Source organism: Panthera onca, chromosome B4 (genome assembly GCF_046562875.1).
Source record: "Panthera onca isolate mPanOnc1 chromosome B4, mPanOnc1 haplotype 2, whole genome shotgun sequence".
Lineage (NCBI taxonomy): Eukaryota > Metazoa > Chordata > Mammalia > Carnivora > Felidae > Panthera > Panthera onca.
Genome location: NC_138345.1, coordinates 53,733,831 through 53,750,570, shown reverse-complemented (window position 1 = coordinate 53,750,570; position 16,740 = coordinate 53,733,831). Strand labels below are relative to the sequence as shown.

General features: G+C 37.7%; 2 protein-coding genes and 1 long non-coding RNA gene across 9 annotated transcripts in view; 1 reads left to right on the top strand and 2 right to left on the bottom strand.

Moving 5' to 3' along the window:
- SLCO1B3 (solute carrier organic anion transporter family member 1B3) overlaps nucleotides 1-16,740 on the bottom strand; it is a 207,528-nt gene that overhangs the window by 118,425 nt on the left and 72,363 nt on the right. The gene's annotated exons all lie outside the window — the stretch shown is intronic.
- Nucleotides 1-16,740, top strand: part of LOC132694644 (uncharacterized) — a 63,797-nt gene that overhangs the window by 10,804 nt on the left and 36,253 nt on the right. The window lies entirely within an intron of this gene.
- Nucleotides 1-16,740, bottom strand: part of SLCO1C1 (solute carrier organic anion transporter family member 1C1) — a 70,760-nt gene that overhangs the window by 23,445 nt on the left and 30,575 nt on the right. For 5 of the 7 annotated variants that reach the window (XM_078450050.2, XM_060658217.3, XM_081796120.1 and 2 more), the window contains 4 exons: nucleotides 8,694-8,815; nucleotides 4,978-5,124; nucleotides 3,134-3,232; nucleotides 898-1,143 (listed from right to left, as the gene is read on the bottom strand). In XM_078450050.2, the coding sequence (XP_078306176.1) occupies nucleotides 898-1,143; nucleotides 3,134-3,232; nucleotides 4,978-5,124; nucleotides 8,694-8,815 (614 nt within the window). The remainder of the gene's footprint in view (nucleotides 1-897; nucleotides 1,144-3,133; nucleotides 3,233-4,977; nucleotides 5,125-8,693; nucleotides 8,816-16,740) is intronic. The other 2 variants (XM_078450051.2, XM_078450052.2) reach the window with 2 other exon arrangements.

Here is a 16,740-nt window from a genome sequence, read left to right as displayed (position 1 = left end):
TTTAAACACTGGCTCAAGTCAAGACTGAGATCTGTCAGGTTCACATCGAGACATAGGCACTCGCTTCTACAGGCATATAGTTTAGATTACAGTTAGAGGTATAAGTCAGATAGGAATAGATTCCTCTAACTGATATGGGTAAAAGGAAAGAGGGACGAGAATACTCCCTCACTCCAGAGCTGAAAGTCATTGGCAGGACATTAAGAACTTCAGTTTTGTGGTCTCTATTCTTCAAACTTGGGTCATGGTCACAGAGAAAGAAATATGCAAGTTACCTCCACTTAATTCAATGAACTTTAGTGTAAGAAATGAGCTTTGGCATTCCCCCTTCTTCCTATTATGCAGCCACATAGTTTGAAATGTGAAGATTTTCTGTAAATGTAAATATTGCTTGCTGGGCCCAATTGAGAAGAACCAATCTTCCTCATGGCCAGCCACCCTTTTCCATGTGGAAGGAATTCATTCTAACATGTCTAGCCTTTTGCCCCACACCACACTCATTCCCTTGATCACTGGGGGGAAACGTGCACTGACACATGTTTGTCAAATGGCTGAATCTCATCTGTTAAAAAGCCACAAGCTCTGAAGATTCACTCTCTTCTGTCCATCCGGACTGATGTGAAGCAGCAAACCCAGATGGGGGCAACTGCAAGGTTTAACCTGAAGCAGTATAAGGGTGGGAATGTCAACAAGAAATATTACCAAAACTTTGGGTCATGTTCTTTAATCCACTCTCCAGTAATAAAGCTGACTTTGTAATCTTCAATTCTGCTTCCTGGACAGTTTCTCAATTTTTCTGAACAAATGATGGGGAGAGAGGGATATTATATATAGATCCCGTATAGAGTGTCAACGGAAAACTGAAAGGGCTTCAAAATCAAGCAGAATCTGGCTCACCTCTTGCCATTTCCATTATTTTTGACTTTTCTCCATGGGGTGTTTGGTAGTCTGTGCGATCATCCATAATAAACTTGGATTTCTCAGAGGAAGAATTGGAATCCTCTCTACTTCGGGGTCTAGGTAGACTCTTTGGTAAACACCAGAAAGGCACAGCTGCAAGAAGACTTACAATTCCTGCTATTAGATAACCCAGCCACCAGGCACCTACCCACTGAGGATCCTTGGGAGTAATGGTTATGTGATCTGAAAGAGAGAGAGGATAGCTAAATAGCATGTACAGCAAAGCTGGTGTGTTGAAATCAGCCTCTTTTTTAAAAAACAAAATCCTAGTGTTAGCTCTATCACATCATAAAATACCTAATAATTCATGCAGGATAACTTTCTAGTCTGAACATTATCATCATCTTGCTTTTTGAAGGGAACAAGGTGTTTCTGGGACATGATGCTTTTCTTCTTTTGTTCCTTAGATTTGAAATATAGATTCTAAATACTGCAAGAGTGGTCTCTACTCTGCCCTGAGGTTCTGCATAAGAACGCTTGGGCCCATGGCAGGAGGAAAGAAACATGTGAGGGAGAATTCTGAGGGCTCAAAATCTGCCAGCCACCCCACATCAGCACTACTTTCACCTGGCTCACAAATTGAATGTCTAAGTTCTTACTAAAAAAAAGAGCTAAATCCTACACCTTCTGGTCAAAATCTGGTCTAAACCACTCAGAATGTTATTTATTAAATGATGGTTAATAATACTTCAGAGCTATTCAAGGTCTGAAGCAAGAATTGTATATGTAAATAAAATGTCAATATCTTAATCATTATAAAAACTTTACTTTTGACACCATTTTTTATTTGACTAGAAGCTAAGTATTGATGAATGAAATCAAGTGTTTTTTCTTTTCTATATAAAGAACCCATAAAGCATATAACTGGTCTACCTCCACTGTGCCCTATGAGAACAACAAAATAAACACATGCCCTTTGACAACTAGGCTCAATTGGCACTACACCATACTTGGTAAAACATTCACACTAGTTCTCTGCATCTTCATTGCTTCCCCTGAACAATTTCCCTCTGTACCACTCATCACACCTATGCTTTCTTATCTGTACCAATTTCCATGACAGGATTTTAACGAACTCAAGGAATTCATCTACTATCTTGTTCACTATTTTGTGGTAGAACAGCACCTAACATAGATATAAAACTAATAAGGTTAATGAGTAAATGAATGAATAAATAAAAATTGTGGAATTTATCTTGAAGTTTATTTGATAAAAAAAGGAAAATTAGTGCAAGAGTTTTGCATTTAATTTTAAGACACAATGATTTCAAAAAGCAATTTCAGAATTTTTAAAAATGCAACTTATTTTCTTGCTTTTAACTGATTTCTTGAACTTCTTTAAAAAGAAAGAAAAATAAGGGTGCCTGGGTGGCTCAATCAGGTAAGCATCTGACTTTGGCTCAGGTCATGATCTTGCAGTCCGTGGGTTCAAGCCCCATGTCAGGCTCTGTGCTGACAACTCAGAGCCTGGAGCCTGCTTTGGATTCTGTGTCTCCCTCTCTCTCTGCCCCTCCCCCACTTGTACTCTGTCTCAATCTCTCTCTCACAAGTAAATGAACATTAAAAAAGTTTAAAAAAAATAAAGAAAAGTAATGCCCATTTCTAGGAGGTACCTCTCATAAGGAAACAAACAAATTAATACTTATGGAAAGATGAGTACTGACATTTATTCCCTCTATAACTACTCTCCCAGGGGGTAAGGGAGTCCCACTCTAATATGCTTCCACCTGAAAATGATTTGTAAAGAATGAATTTTGGTTGCCGAAAGACTTTCAATTCTCAGTCTTCCTGGCAAGTCTACAAAATACATGATCAATCGATGTGACTGTCATGTTTATACACCTGAACCAACAAGAGCCAACGAGAAGCCACAGTTTTTAGTCTTAACTATGCTGGAATGTGTTTGAACTGGCAAACCAGAAGTGAAAAAGGATACATCTGAATAACAAACCATAGGTCGTCCAGTTCTAATCACTGCCTATTTTTCATATTTCATTTATTAATGTATGTGGTGATTATATCAACAACAAATTTTCAGTGGATTATTTTCATTCTAGGAAAGATTATAATCCTGTCATTTTATAAAAAGGGACTCCGATATTTTTTACACCATCTGCATTTAAAAAATTGCAGTAACTAAGATAAATAAATAAACAAAAATAAACTTCCTTACCTAAGTTTACGAAGCCAATGTCAACATACAGTTTGGCACATAATGAGCCTAGCAGGAAGCCAAAGATTGGTCCTATAATTGCAACCGTCTGCACACACCCTGCACCAAAAAAAGGGGGGGGGCATTTCTCTGCTTTTGTAAATTAATACATTTTTAAACAAGAAATATGAGTGAAATCCAGTGAGTAGCTAAAAATATTTCATCAACTCTTCACTTAAGAGTGCTTAATTTGTCAATTTTTCAACCTTATTGAATCAGGAAGTAAGTCCTTCTCAGCTTTGGAAGAAGAACGAACACTTGGAAGGCATTAATTACTTCTTAGTAAAGAAGTGACACCAAGACTCTGAAGAAGTTAACTTCCCCCAAATGGAGCAAACTTTATTCGTTAGGATTTGATTTTCCCCACTGATATAAAATCAGAATTATACTATTTTGACAGTCTTTCAAAACTTTTTTGTGGCTGGTTAAGCATAAGAGTCATTTTGACATTAAACTTGATTTCTTCCACCTTAGTGAAGAAGTGCATGTGTTCAGAGAGTCTGTGTGAGAGTAGTAACTATGCATATCCCAGGATGCAGCCAGCAAGTGGAGCTAGACCTGGGAGGGCAGGAAGGTGCTCTTTGGAGCAACCATGACCAGCCTAGGCAGCTGTAACAGGAAAGTGGAGCAGACTGTATAAATGACATCATTTCTGGTTACCAGAAACATAACTCTTCCTTGCAAAGTATCTACTATATGCCTTTCATTTTACCACAAAGCTTGATACACGCATATCCCTGACAATTAATTTAAATTGATAGGAGGAGTAAATGGCAGTTACAGATCCTTTTCAGAAGAGAAGACAGGGTGAACAGAGTGAGCAGGAAGGGGACACCTTGATACATGGCTGCATCTCTTGGCTTGCAATCTTTCCTCTAGTCTCCAGAGTCATTGCCTAGCAACTTCCACTCTAGTTTCTGATTTATGCTGGAGTTTTCCATTAGAGCAGGTAACCTGTTTTTAATTACAGACTGCCAGACTATAATCAGAGCCCTCTGGAGTTCTGTGTGCATAGCCAGCAAAGAACTATACTGTGGAGCTAGCCACAGCCCCTCCCAATGAATTTCAGTCTCGTCCTTCTGTCCCTTGAAGGCCAGGCCCTCAAAGATCAGAACCCAAAAAAAACCAAGACTGGTGTGTGAAATAGAGAAAAAATTAGTTTCTAAGACATAAGAGGCACTCAGTCAATACTGCTTAGATGTATCTGGACTTGGAGTTTGCTTTTGCTATATTTTGTTTTGTGTGTGTGTGATTTTAGCTGCTGGTCTATCCAATGGGGCCTGTTCCAGACATGGGTTCGTGTCAGGCCTTGTTCTCATACTTTCTGTGTTTTTCTTTATCCATTCATACCTGCTACTGATATATATACTGATACACACACACACACACACACACACACACACACACACACACACACGTATAGATACACACACACACACACACACACACACACACACACACATATGATAACTAAATGCTTCAGTGGCACAGTTAACCCAATAAAAAGAACCTATGAAATCTGAAGTCCATGAAGATACTTGTACAAAGTCGTACATGATTGCAGTTGATCTTATAGTTATTTTCTTTTAATCTGATGTTCTTTCCCTAATGTGACAGGTCCTTCTAATGCAAGTTTCTTTATCATCCAAATCCTCAGTGTGGACCTCAGATATGTGTGAACCTAAATATAGGAACTGGATATGAAGTATCAAACTCTATTGCACACTCTATTCCACTGAGTTTGGAATAGAGTTGAGAAAACCAGATATGCTGCTTCCCAAGAAGATGAATGGGGTAGGCATTACCAATATAGAAAGCAGAATTGTCTTCACTGGCAAAATCATCAAGGTAGGCAATGCCTAGAGGCTGAATAGGAGTTTCCCCAATTCCACGAAGAAGGTTCCCCAGGAAAACATAAACCCACATGGAAGAGCTGGCATCAATTTCACATTCTTGAAAGCAAACAAGAGAAGTGAAATTAGATCAGTATCAAAGTTAAATACTTATTTTGCATTTCTACAAGCTGTCCTAAAATTGGATTAGGATGTAAAAATGAAATTTTCAACAGACTTAATTTGATAGGAGTCTAAGCAAGACTGGAAAATATTTTCTCCTCAATATTTTAGGCAATATAAATCCCCCAGAGGTTTTGATAAAAGGACTCTTTTGTTTCTTGTTTCTGATGCCTTGTTTCTTATTTTCTCTTCTCTTTTTATTTTATATTTATACTGCATACTTTGAATTCCTATGCTCCAATAACATTCACTATCCTGTCTGGGAAAAAACACAAAATTTTGAACAAAGGCATTTCTCGCCTTAATCTTTAAACTTTTCTATTTTTCAACAGAAATCCCTTGTAATTTTATTGCTGACCAAGTTTTATCTGAAATTTAAATTTTTATATGGGTGATACTTCAACTTTGGACAGCATTACAATCGTTTGTTAGTGAATAACCATTTTTAGGGATCAGGTTTAGGAAACAAAGTCACATAAAAATTTAAAACTCTATATACTTTAGTAGTATAACTATTCCAACAAAAAGAACGTTTTGGCAGTATTCTTAGACATTCAAAGCTAACTATTTTAAAATGCTTAGAAGTCATGTCTTGATATAATCATGTAAAGCTGGAGAATTACCCCCACATCACAAGTGAAATATATTTTGAAGAGTTTGATCACTTTAATAAAAGTGATAATGTTATCTATCTCTGACAATCACCACTTGTGAGTGCTCCCTTTCTGCCAGGCACTGGGCTAAGTGGTTTGCAGGCATTTTTAAATTATTTCCTCCTAATAATCATATGAGGTAGGAATTATTTATACTTATTAGTAGCCCTTAAGTAAAATTTGAAGGTAAAATATAGGTTATTTGGAACTGGGATGAATCCTTTTGGGTAGATGAATCAGACTGCGTAACAGACAAGACTATTGTGTAGTCATGTTCCTTCTAATTCTGCCTCTTCTAGAAATGTAGCCAAGTGACCATGCATTTTTCACTTATATTTTCTAGATTTCCATTTCACTCCCTAAAATATAACAGGAATTCCTTTTCCAAAAAATTGATTCTAATGTCAATTCTACCCCTGACATTTGTGTGATCCCAAGATCACACAAGGGTAGGGAAATCTTGTAGACAGGTGAAGATAGCTTAGATCTGTGTTTTCCAATATGGTAACTACACAACACATGTGGCTAATGAATAGTAAATTAATTAAAGTTACATAAAAGTAAAAATTCAGTCCTCAGTCACATTAGCTATATTACAGAAGTCAACAGTCACATGTGCTAGTGGCTGCTACATTAGGCAGCATAGATATATAACATTTCCACTGTTGCAGAGTTTTTTTGGACATCTCAGCTCTCCAGTGTAGTGGGAATGGGGGTTGTAGGTGGAGCATTTTTGACAAGAGTCCTATTATCACCCTACTATAATTTTTAGGATAAACTTTGTGTCCACTATATCTGACGTTTATACAGATCTATGACTTTAAGGGAGCAGGACCTCATTTAAAGCAAAGAAAAAGATTGTGGGTCTTATGCTGTATACCTGTCTAAAACCTGTCTCTACATTAAAAACATTTTTAAAGTTTATTTATTTATTTATTTATTTAGAGAGAGAGAGAGAGAGAGAGAGAAAGGGGATGGAGAGGGAGGATCCCAAGCAGGCTCCATGCTATCACTGCAAAGCCTAACCTGGGGCTCGATCCCATGACCATGAGATCATGACCTGAACGGAGATCAAGAGTTGGATGCTTAACTGACTGAGGTACCCAGGCACCCCACATTAAAAAAATTTTTAATTCCCACCTCTAGATGCTATGTTTCTCTTCTTAACACTAAAGGTTTAAATATTTCGTGATTAGCTGTATTGCCATCTACATCCTATCTTTCCTGTCAAAAACAAAATATCTTCAATAACTGTACATTATGTGGAAGTGAAAGTCCAAACCCTCCTTTCACACTCTTCTCTTCTTCCAGGGGGCTTTTCTTCTTCTTTTCGTACAGCAGGATGGGGTACACTTGTTACATGTTCACATCTTCCCTACCTCCCTGCCTCATATTTCTATTAATCCTCTGGCCCTTCCCTTCATCCAGACCTCTGGAGTTCATTGCTCAGGAAAAAAGACATCTCAAAAGAAAGCACTGATGACGATATTAGGGGAAAGAAAAGGTTTTATGGTACAGATAAAAGATTTGCATGACTAGCAGGTATAGAAAAGAGGAGCTTCCACACTGCCTATACAGCAATCTGTAGGCTAGGAGCAGGGAGTGGGGTGGGAGTGGTGAGGAGGAAGCGTCGAGCATGTCAATGCTCAAGGGCAGTGGAGAGAGGGCATTTGAGCTCATCCCGGAGACATAGCAAACACATGAGGGGAGATTTGTGGATTCCCTAGCAAGAAGAACCTGGGCCACCATGGTAGAGCCAGGGAGGTAGCAAAACCCAAAAGACAAGATGGCTACATATGTAGAACAGTGTGGCTAAGCGTCCTGCTTTTGGCTCTTTAAAAGCTTTCTAAGAGATGATTTCCATGTTCCCAAGGGTGCTCACACAAAGCATTGCTATGCAATGTGCATCAGCCATATGGAATTCTAGACATCCTGACAAAATTCCTTGCATCCTGTGTTGTGTGGAAAACAATTATTCCCAAGTTTCCAAGATTGTCACATCTGCATCAGGAAGAGCTTCTGTGCTAAAAAAGGACATAAAGGTAGACATGGGATGGCCCTAAAGTGACATGTATGACCAAATATTGTGGCCAGAGGGATTTTAATTACCTAAGTTGACAAGGGACCAATAACACCAAGAGGCCCCTCCCACAACTTCCCCCTTTGCTATTATGTAAGCTCCCTAGAATATAAGCAACCCCTGGGGAAAAAGGTAAGGTTAGGGACAAATTGAATGAGATTCAATTTTTCCCATTCTGGGGGCGCCTGGGTGGCTTGGTCGGTTAAGCATCCGACTTCGGCTCAGGTCATGATCTCACGGTCCGTGAGTTCGAGCCCCGCGTCGGGCTCTGTGCTGACTGCTCAGAGCCTGGAGCCTGTTTCGGATTCTGTGTCTCCCTCTCTCTCTGCCCCTCCCCTGTTCACGCTCTGTCTCTCTCTATCTCAAAAATAAATAAAAACGTTAAAAAAAAATTTAAATTTTTCCCATTCTGATGGAAAGGGGCTGAACACAGAAGTTAAATTGAGATCTGGGGAAGAATATATTTCTTTCATATCTGAACACTGGACTGAGATTAATATGTGCTAAACTAGTTTTATCCTAATTCATGGCCCACCTTATTTGGAACCATGGGAAGCTTTTCCCAGTCACCAGCAATTAATGCTCTTTCCATATTTTCTTCAGATCTCATTATATACTGCTTTATATTCTAGGAATTTTTATGGCACTATAGTATCTCAATTTAAGTAGTAAAGCTTTTAAGAGAAAAACATCACATAAATTTTTGTCCATACTAAAGCAATATAAAGTCTTTATAAAAAGCTATCTTAGTCAAGTAAACAAAATCATCTTACCATCACTTCTTTTGGATTGTGATTTTTCCATAATTGAGATAGGTAGTTGATTGTCTGACTCCAGGAGACATGGAGAGATGCTCAGAGTGGAATTAGAGAAAGAATACTTTTCATATCTGTACCTGTAAAAAAGAATGTTTTCTTCACTATAGACTCATTTAACATCATACTAAAAATATTAAATGTACACTACATGACTTATTATGGAACCTGTTTGAGTTTGCAACTACCCTTGAGTCTGAATCACTAAACCAAACCAGCATTTAATAGCAGATGTCCTGAAGAGATAATCAGAAAGTCTCATTTACAGGTATTACACCATATCTCAACCAGTTAGTGTAGTAAAAGAAAATAAAAGAATTATTCATAAGGGTTCATTTTAATGTAAAAATAATGACTATAAATCACCTATTCCCCTGGTGAAAAAATATCCAATGTTTGATAAAATCATGACTATCTCCAAGTCAGAGGAAAAGCAATAATTTAAAAACTATGGTATTGCATGCTATATTTAGAGTTGTAAATTTAGTAGAACAACTGCATTGCTGATTCTAGAGAATCGATGATGATGTGTGGGTTTTTTTTTAACTTTTTAAATTCCAGGGGTGCCTGGGTGGTTCAGTCGGTTGAGCGTCCAACTTTGGCTCAGGTCATGATCTCGTGGTTCATGAGTTCAAGCCCTGCGTCGGGCTCTGTGCTCACAGCTCAGACCCTGAAGCGTGCTTCAGATTCTGTGTCCCCCTCTCTATCTGCCCCACCCCTGCTTGTGCTCTCTCTTTCAAAAATGAATAAACATAAAAAAATTAAAAAAAGCTTTTAAAATTCAAGTTAGTTAACATCTAGTGTAATATTAGTTACAGGTATACAATATAGTGACTCAACACTTCCATACAATACCTGATGCTTATCATGACAAGTGCACTCCTTAATCCCAATCACCTATTTAACTCATTCCCCTACCCACCTCCTTTCTGATCTATCAGTTTGTTCTTAATAGTTAAGAGTCTGTTTCTTGGCCTCTCTCTCTCTCTCCTCTTTTGCTCATCTGTTTTGCTTTTTAAATTCCATGTGAATGAAAGCATGTGGTATTTCTTTCTCTGAGTTATTTCACTTAGGATAATACTCTCTAGCTCCATCCATGTCATTGTAAATGGCAAGATTTCATTCTTTTTTTTATGACTGAAAAATATTCCACCAAAAATATATGTCATATATATTATATAATATTATATAATAATAACATATGGCACTTATTCCTTATCCATCTGTCAACAGACACTTGGGCTGTTTCCTTAATTTGGCTATTATGGATAATGTTGTTATGAACATCAGGGTGCATGTATCCTTTTACATAAGTATTTTTGTATTCTTTGGGTAAATACCTAGTGGTGCAACTGCTGGATCATAAGGTAGTTCTCTTTTTAACTTTTTGAGGAAATTTCATACAGTTTTCCACAGTGGCTGCACTACTTTGCACTGCCACCAACAGTGCAAGAGGGTTCCCCTTTCTTCACATCCTTGCCAACACCTGTTGTTTCTTGGGTTGTTGATTTTAGCCATTGTGACAGGTGTGAGGTGATATCTCACTGTAGTTTTGATTTGCATTTCCCTGATAATAAGTGGTATTAAGCATCTTTTCATAAGACTATTGGTCATCCGGATGTCTTCTTTGGGAAAATGTCTCTTCATGTCTTTTTTATTGGATTTTTAAATTTTTAATTGGATTATTCATTTTGGAGTGTTGAGTTTTATAGGTTCTTTAGAGATTTTAGGTACTAACCCTTTATCAGATATGCCATTTGCAAATATCTTTTTCCATCCTATAGGCTGCCTTTTAATTTTGTTGATTGGTTCCTTCACTGTGCAGAAGCTTTTTATTTTGCTGAAATATCAATAGTTTATTTTTACTTTTGTTTCCCTTGCTTCAAGAGACATATCTAGAAACAAGTTGGTACTTTTTAAAAAATGTCTATTTATTTTTGAGAGAGAGAGAGAGAGCAGGGGAGGGGCATAGAGAGAAGGAGTCACAGAATCTGAAGCAGGCTACAGGCTTTGAGCTGTCAGCGCAGACCCCGATTCAGGGTTTGAACTCAGGAGAGGTGAGACAATGACCTGAGCCAAAGTCGGATGCTTACCCGACTGAGCCACCCAGGTGTCCCAGAACTTGGTACTTCTGATACCAAATTGTTTACTGCTTGGGTTCTCCTCTAGGATTTTTCTGGTTTAAGGTCTCACATTTAGGTTTTTAATCCATTTTGACTTTTGGGTATGGTGTGAGAAAGTGGTCTGGTTTCTTTCTTTTGCATATTGCTGTACAGTTTTCCCAACACCATTTATTGAAGAGACTTTTTTTCCCATTGGATATTCTTTCCTTCTTTGTCAAAGATTGGTTGACCATATAGTTGTGGGTTCATTTATGGGTTTTCTATTCTGCTTCATTGACCTATGTGTCTGTTTTTGTGCTAGTTCCATACTGTCATAATTGCTACAGCTTTGTAATATAACATGAAGCCCAGAACTGTGATTCCTCCAGCTTTGCTTTGCTTTTTCAAGATGGTTTTCAATATTTGGAGTCTTTTGTGGTTCCACACAAATTTTAGGATTCTTTGTTCTAGATCTGTGAAAACTGCTATTGGTATTTTGATAAAGATTGCATTAAATCTGCAGATTGTTTTGGGTAATATAGACATTCCAATCGATGAGCATGGAATGTCTATTTCTTTGTGTCATCTTCAATTTCTTTCCTGAGTTTTATAGTTTTTAGAGTACAGATCTCTTTGTTTAGGTTTATTCCTAGGTATCTTATTGGGTTTGATGTAGTTGTAAATGGGACTGATTCGTTAATTTCTCTTTCCGTTGCTTCTTCATTGGTGTATAGAAATGCAAAATATTTCTGTACATTGATTTTGTCTCCTGTGACTTTGGTGAATTTATCAGTTCTCACAGGTTTTTTTTTTTTTTTGGTGGAGTCTTTCAGATTTTCTATATAGAGTATCATGTCACCAGCAGATAGTGAAAATTTGACTTCTTCCCTGCTGATTTGGATACCTTTTCTTTTTGTTGTCTGATTGCTGTGGCTAGGAGTTCCAGTATCATATCGAATAAAACTGGTGACAGAGGACATTCCTGTTTTGTTCCTGACCATAGAGGAAAAGCTCTCAGTTTTTTTCCCATTGAGGATATTAGCTGTAGGTTTTTCACATATGGCCTTTATTATGTTGAGGTTTGTTCCCTCCAAATCTACTTTGTTGAAAAAAAATTTTTATGAATAGATTTGTACTTTTTCAAATGCTTTTTTTGCATCTATTGTAATAATCATATGGCTCTTATCCTTCCTTTTATTAATGTGGTATATCACATTTATTGATTTATGAATATTGATTTATGAATATTGAACCACCTTTGACCCTACTTCATCATGGTGAATGATTTTTTTAATGTATTGTTGGATTTGGTTTGCTAGTATTTTCTTGAGAACTTTTGTATCTATGTACATGAGGTATTGGCCTATAGTTCTCTTTATTAGTGGAGTCTTTATCTGGTTTTGGTATCAGGGTAATGTTGGTCTCATAGAGTGAATTTGGAAGTTTCCCTTCCTTTTCTGTTTTTTGGAATAGTTTGAGAAGAATAGATATTAGCTCTTCTTTAAATGTTTGGTAGAACTCCCCTGTGAAGGCATCTGGACTTTTGTTTTGGGAGAGGTTTTTGATTACTGATTCAATATCTTTGCTGATTATAGGTCTATTCAAGTTTTCTATTTCTTCCGGTTTCAGTTTTGGTAGTTTATATGTTTCTAGGAATTTATCCATTTCTTCTAGGTTGTCCAATTTGTTGGCATATAGTTTTTATAATATTCTCTTATAATTGTTTATATTTCTATGGTGTTATTTGTTATTTATCCTTTCGCATTTGTGATTATTTATTTGGGATCTTTCTCTTTTCTTTTTGATAAGTCTGGCTAAAGGTTTATCAATTTTATTAATATTTTCAAAGAAACAGTTCCTGTTTTAATTGATCTGGTTCTATTGTTTGTTGTTTTGTTTTGTTTTTTGTTTTTTTGCTTTTTTTTTTCTTTAGTTTCTGTATCATTTATTTCTGCTCTAATATTTATTTCCCTCCTTCTGATGGCTTTAGATTTCATTTGTTGTTCTTTTTTCTAGCTTTAGGTATAAGGTTAGGTTGTCGAGATTTTTCTTGCTTCTTGAAGTAGGTCTGTATCACTATATACTTCCCTCTTAGAATAGCTTTTGCTGTGGGGTGCCTGGGTGGCTTAGTCGGTTAAGCATCTGACTTTGGCTCATGGCATGATTTCACATGTCATGATCTCACAGTTCATGAGTTTGAGTCCAGCTTCGGGTTCTGTGCAGACAGCTCAGAGCCTAGAGCCTGCTTCAGATTCTGTGTCTCCCTCACTCTCTGCTCCTTCCCCACTTGCACTCTGTTTCTCTCTCAAATATAAACAAACATTAAAAAATTAAAAAAAAATGTTTTGCTGCATCCAAACGTTTTGGACCATCATGTTTTCATTTTCATTTTTTTCCATGTATTTTTATTTCTTTTTTAGTTTCCTGGTTGACTCATTCATTGTTTACTAGCATGCCATTTAACCTTCATCTATTTGTGGTCTTTTCAAATTTTCTCTAGTGGTTGGCTTTTACTTTCATAGTGTTATGGTCAGAAAAGGTGCATGGTATGATTTTAATCCTTTGTACTTGTTGAGATCTGACTTGTGACCTAATATGAGATCTATTCTGGAGAATGTACCAAGTGCACTTGAAAATAATGTGTATTCTGCTCTTTTAGGATGAGATGTTCTGAATATATCTAAGTCCATCTGGTTCAGCGTGTCATTCAAAGCCATTTTTTCCTTATTGATTTTCTGCTTAGATGATCTGCCCATTGATGTAAGTGGGGTGTTAAAGTTCCTTACTCTTATTGTATTATTATCAATTAGTTCCTTTATTTTTGTTATTATTTATTTTATATATTTGGGTGCTCCAATGTTGGTTGCATAAATACTTAACAATTGTTAGATCTTGTTGGATTGTCACCTTTATTATGAGACAGTGCCCTTCTTTGTGTCGTTACAGTCTTTGTTTTAAAGTCCAGTTTGTCGGATATAAGTATTGCTACTCTGGCTTTTGACTTGTATGTCAAATCCATTTGCATGTTAAATGTTTCTCCATCCCCTCACTTTCAATCTGCAGGTGTCTTTAGGTCTAAAATGAGTCTCTTGTAGGCAGCACACAGATAGGTCTTGTGTTTTTTTTTTTTTTTTTTTTTTTTATATACATTCTGACACCCTATGTCTTTTATTGGTTAGTCCATTTATATTCAGAGTAATTATTGATAGATATGTATTTACTGCCATTTTATTATTTGTTTTGTCATTGTTTCTGCAGATTTTTCTGATCTTGTCTTTGTCACATTTGGTCTCTCCTTTGCATTCAAGGAGTACCCTTTAATATTTCTTGCAGGGCTGGTTTAGTGGTCACAAACTCCTTTAGTTTTCGTTTGTGTGGGAAACTCTTTATCTCTCCTTCTATTCTGAATGATAACCTTGCTGAACAGAGTATTCTTGGTTGCAGTCTTCCCCATTCCAGCACTTTGAATATATCATGCTGCTCCCTTCTAGCTTGCCAAGTTTCTGTTGAGAAATTTGCAACTAGCCTTACGGGGTCTTCCTGTATAAGTTAAGGACTTATTTTGACTTTCTGCTTTTAGTTTCTTTATCACTGTATTTTGCAAATTTAATTACAATATGTCTGATTGTTGGCCTGCTTTTGTTGATTTTGTTGGGAGTTCTCTGTGCCTCCTGGATCTGGATGTCTGTTTCTTTCCCTAGATTTCAGCTATTATTTTCCTCAAATTTTCTGCACCCTTTTCTCTCTCTTCTTCTAGGACTCCTACAATATGAATGTTTTTACATTTGATAGAGATACTGAGTTCTCTATATCTATTCTCGTGTTCCATAATTCTTTCTCTCTTTTGTTTAGTCTCATTATTTTCCATTATTTTGCTTTCTAGGTCACTAATTCATTCCTCGGCTTCTTCCAGAATGCTGATTATTTCATCAAGCCTGTTTCCAATCTTGTTTATCGCACTCTTCATTTTTGATTCTTTTTCAACTCTGTTATCTCTGTAGTAAGGGTCTCACTGATTTCTTCTACTGTCATTCTCTATCAGGTGTGTTACTTAAAACTGTTTCACCTAGATCTCTGGCTATGGCCTTATCTTGTGCTCTCATTTGGGATAAATTCCTCCATCTTTGCATTTTGCCTAAGTCTCTGCCTTCTTCTCTGTGTTAGAAAAGCCAACTATGTCTCCTATGCCTGAAAGTAATGACTTTATGAAGAGGTCATGAAGTGTCCAGGGCCTGGTGCTTCAGGGGGTGTCTCAGGTATGTGCTGCATGCGCTTTGCTGTTTTGTTTTAGCTGATCTATCCTTCAGGCCGGTTGTCCTCAGAGGCTTTTGTTGTCTGCTGCGGGCAGTGTTTGCTCCCTGGCCTGAATGTGGTGAGTTTTAATTAGATGTGCTTGGTTTGGTCATGAAATGAGACATGATACCACTTCCACCAGAGCCAAGGCCCTGGAGAACTCTGGTTGGGAGACATGGTATGGGCAGAGGTTTATGCTCATCTTCAGAGGATGGAGCCTGCTGCACTGGAACTGATGGAAGCTTGACAGAGAAGAGCAGTCCTGCCAGAGCACAGGGGTGTGGGGCTTGGTGTAAGCAAGTTAGGAAGTTAGTGTTGGTGCTGTGCTGCTTCCAGCAGATGGCTCTGTGCTTACGCTGAGGAACAGTGGGGAAGGGGAATGGTACCAGCTCCTTTGTTCCAAGAGGCATCTCTGTGAATGCGGTCTCGCTGGAATATGCTTCAAGATGACCAAGAAGAGCAAATAATCTCACCCCTGTGTGCTTCAGGTACTCTTCAGATTGCTGTCTCCATGCTGTATGCCCCTGGCTTGTTTGTCTGCCTTATCTCTAGGACCAGCACAGTGCCCTCTGGGCTCTATCCACCAGGTCTGCTGACCTTTAAACTCTAAACTTTATGCCCCGCTGGTTGCAAGAACACATGAAATTCAACCTCTCTTGTTTTCCAAGTCAGTAACTTTAGAGAAACTTTCTCCTTGTGCATTCCCCTGTGTGCTCTTCTCTCTCGTGCCCTTCTCTGTGACCACAGCACCCTCCCTTCTGCAGCACCTGTGACCTATTTCTCCCCTATACCAAATCTGCATTTCCTACCTTCTTCGATGTGGCCTCTTCTCTCCCGTTAGCTGTGGAGTTTGTTCTGTCAGTCTTCAAGTTGGTTTCTGGGGTATTTAGGAGGATTTGATAGTAGCTGTGTTCATGGGATGAGGTGAGCCTAGGGTCTGCCTATTTTGCTGCCATATTCCTCTCCCCTGATATAAGGGGATTTTGAACTGTTTATCTGGATGGTATCACTTTTCTCTAGAGTTTATTGTTAGGGCTCAAAGTTATTTCTAATGCCATTCTTTCCTCTGATGTATGGTTACAATGGCAGCTGGATTGAAGAGCCAAGGCTGAATGGAAACACTGTGATAATTCTATCTTCAGTTCCCCAGCCATGCTCCCTCTCAAATTATCCTTCATGAGACAATTTCTCTGTCCACTGCACTCTCCAAAAAGAGGTACCTGATAAAAGGACATCACAACATTATCTTTTTCTCAACGTCATCATGGTTCTCTTTTTGTTCAGGTACCATATGACTAAAGACTAGGAATCAGAGTAATGTATTTATAATATTAGTAATAACAACCTACTCAGCCATGTAAGTAAAACATGTATTGAGGTATTAAAATATATAGACTGATAGATGGGTCACCTTATATCAGTTTTGCATAATCTATACCTCGCTAGGTCCATGAACCTTACAGAAAAAGTAACAACATTTTTGTATGTATGTTAGTATTTAAGGAAAGAAGTTCAGAGTTGTTACTTTTATCATATGGTTCTCTGGGCAAAATAGTTTAAAAACCACTTAATGAGGATAACTATTTGTCGATTCTCAGCTACCCAAGAGA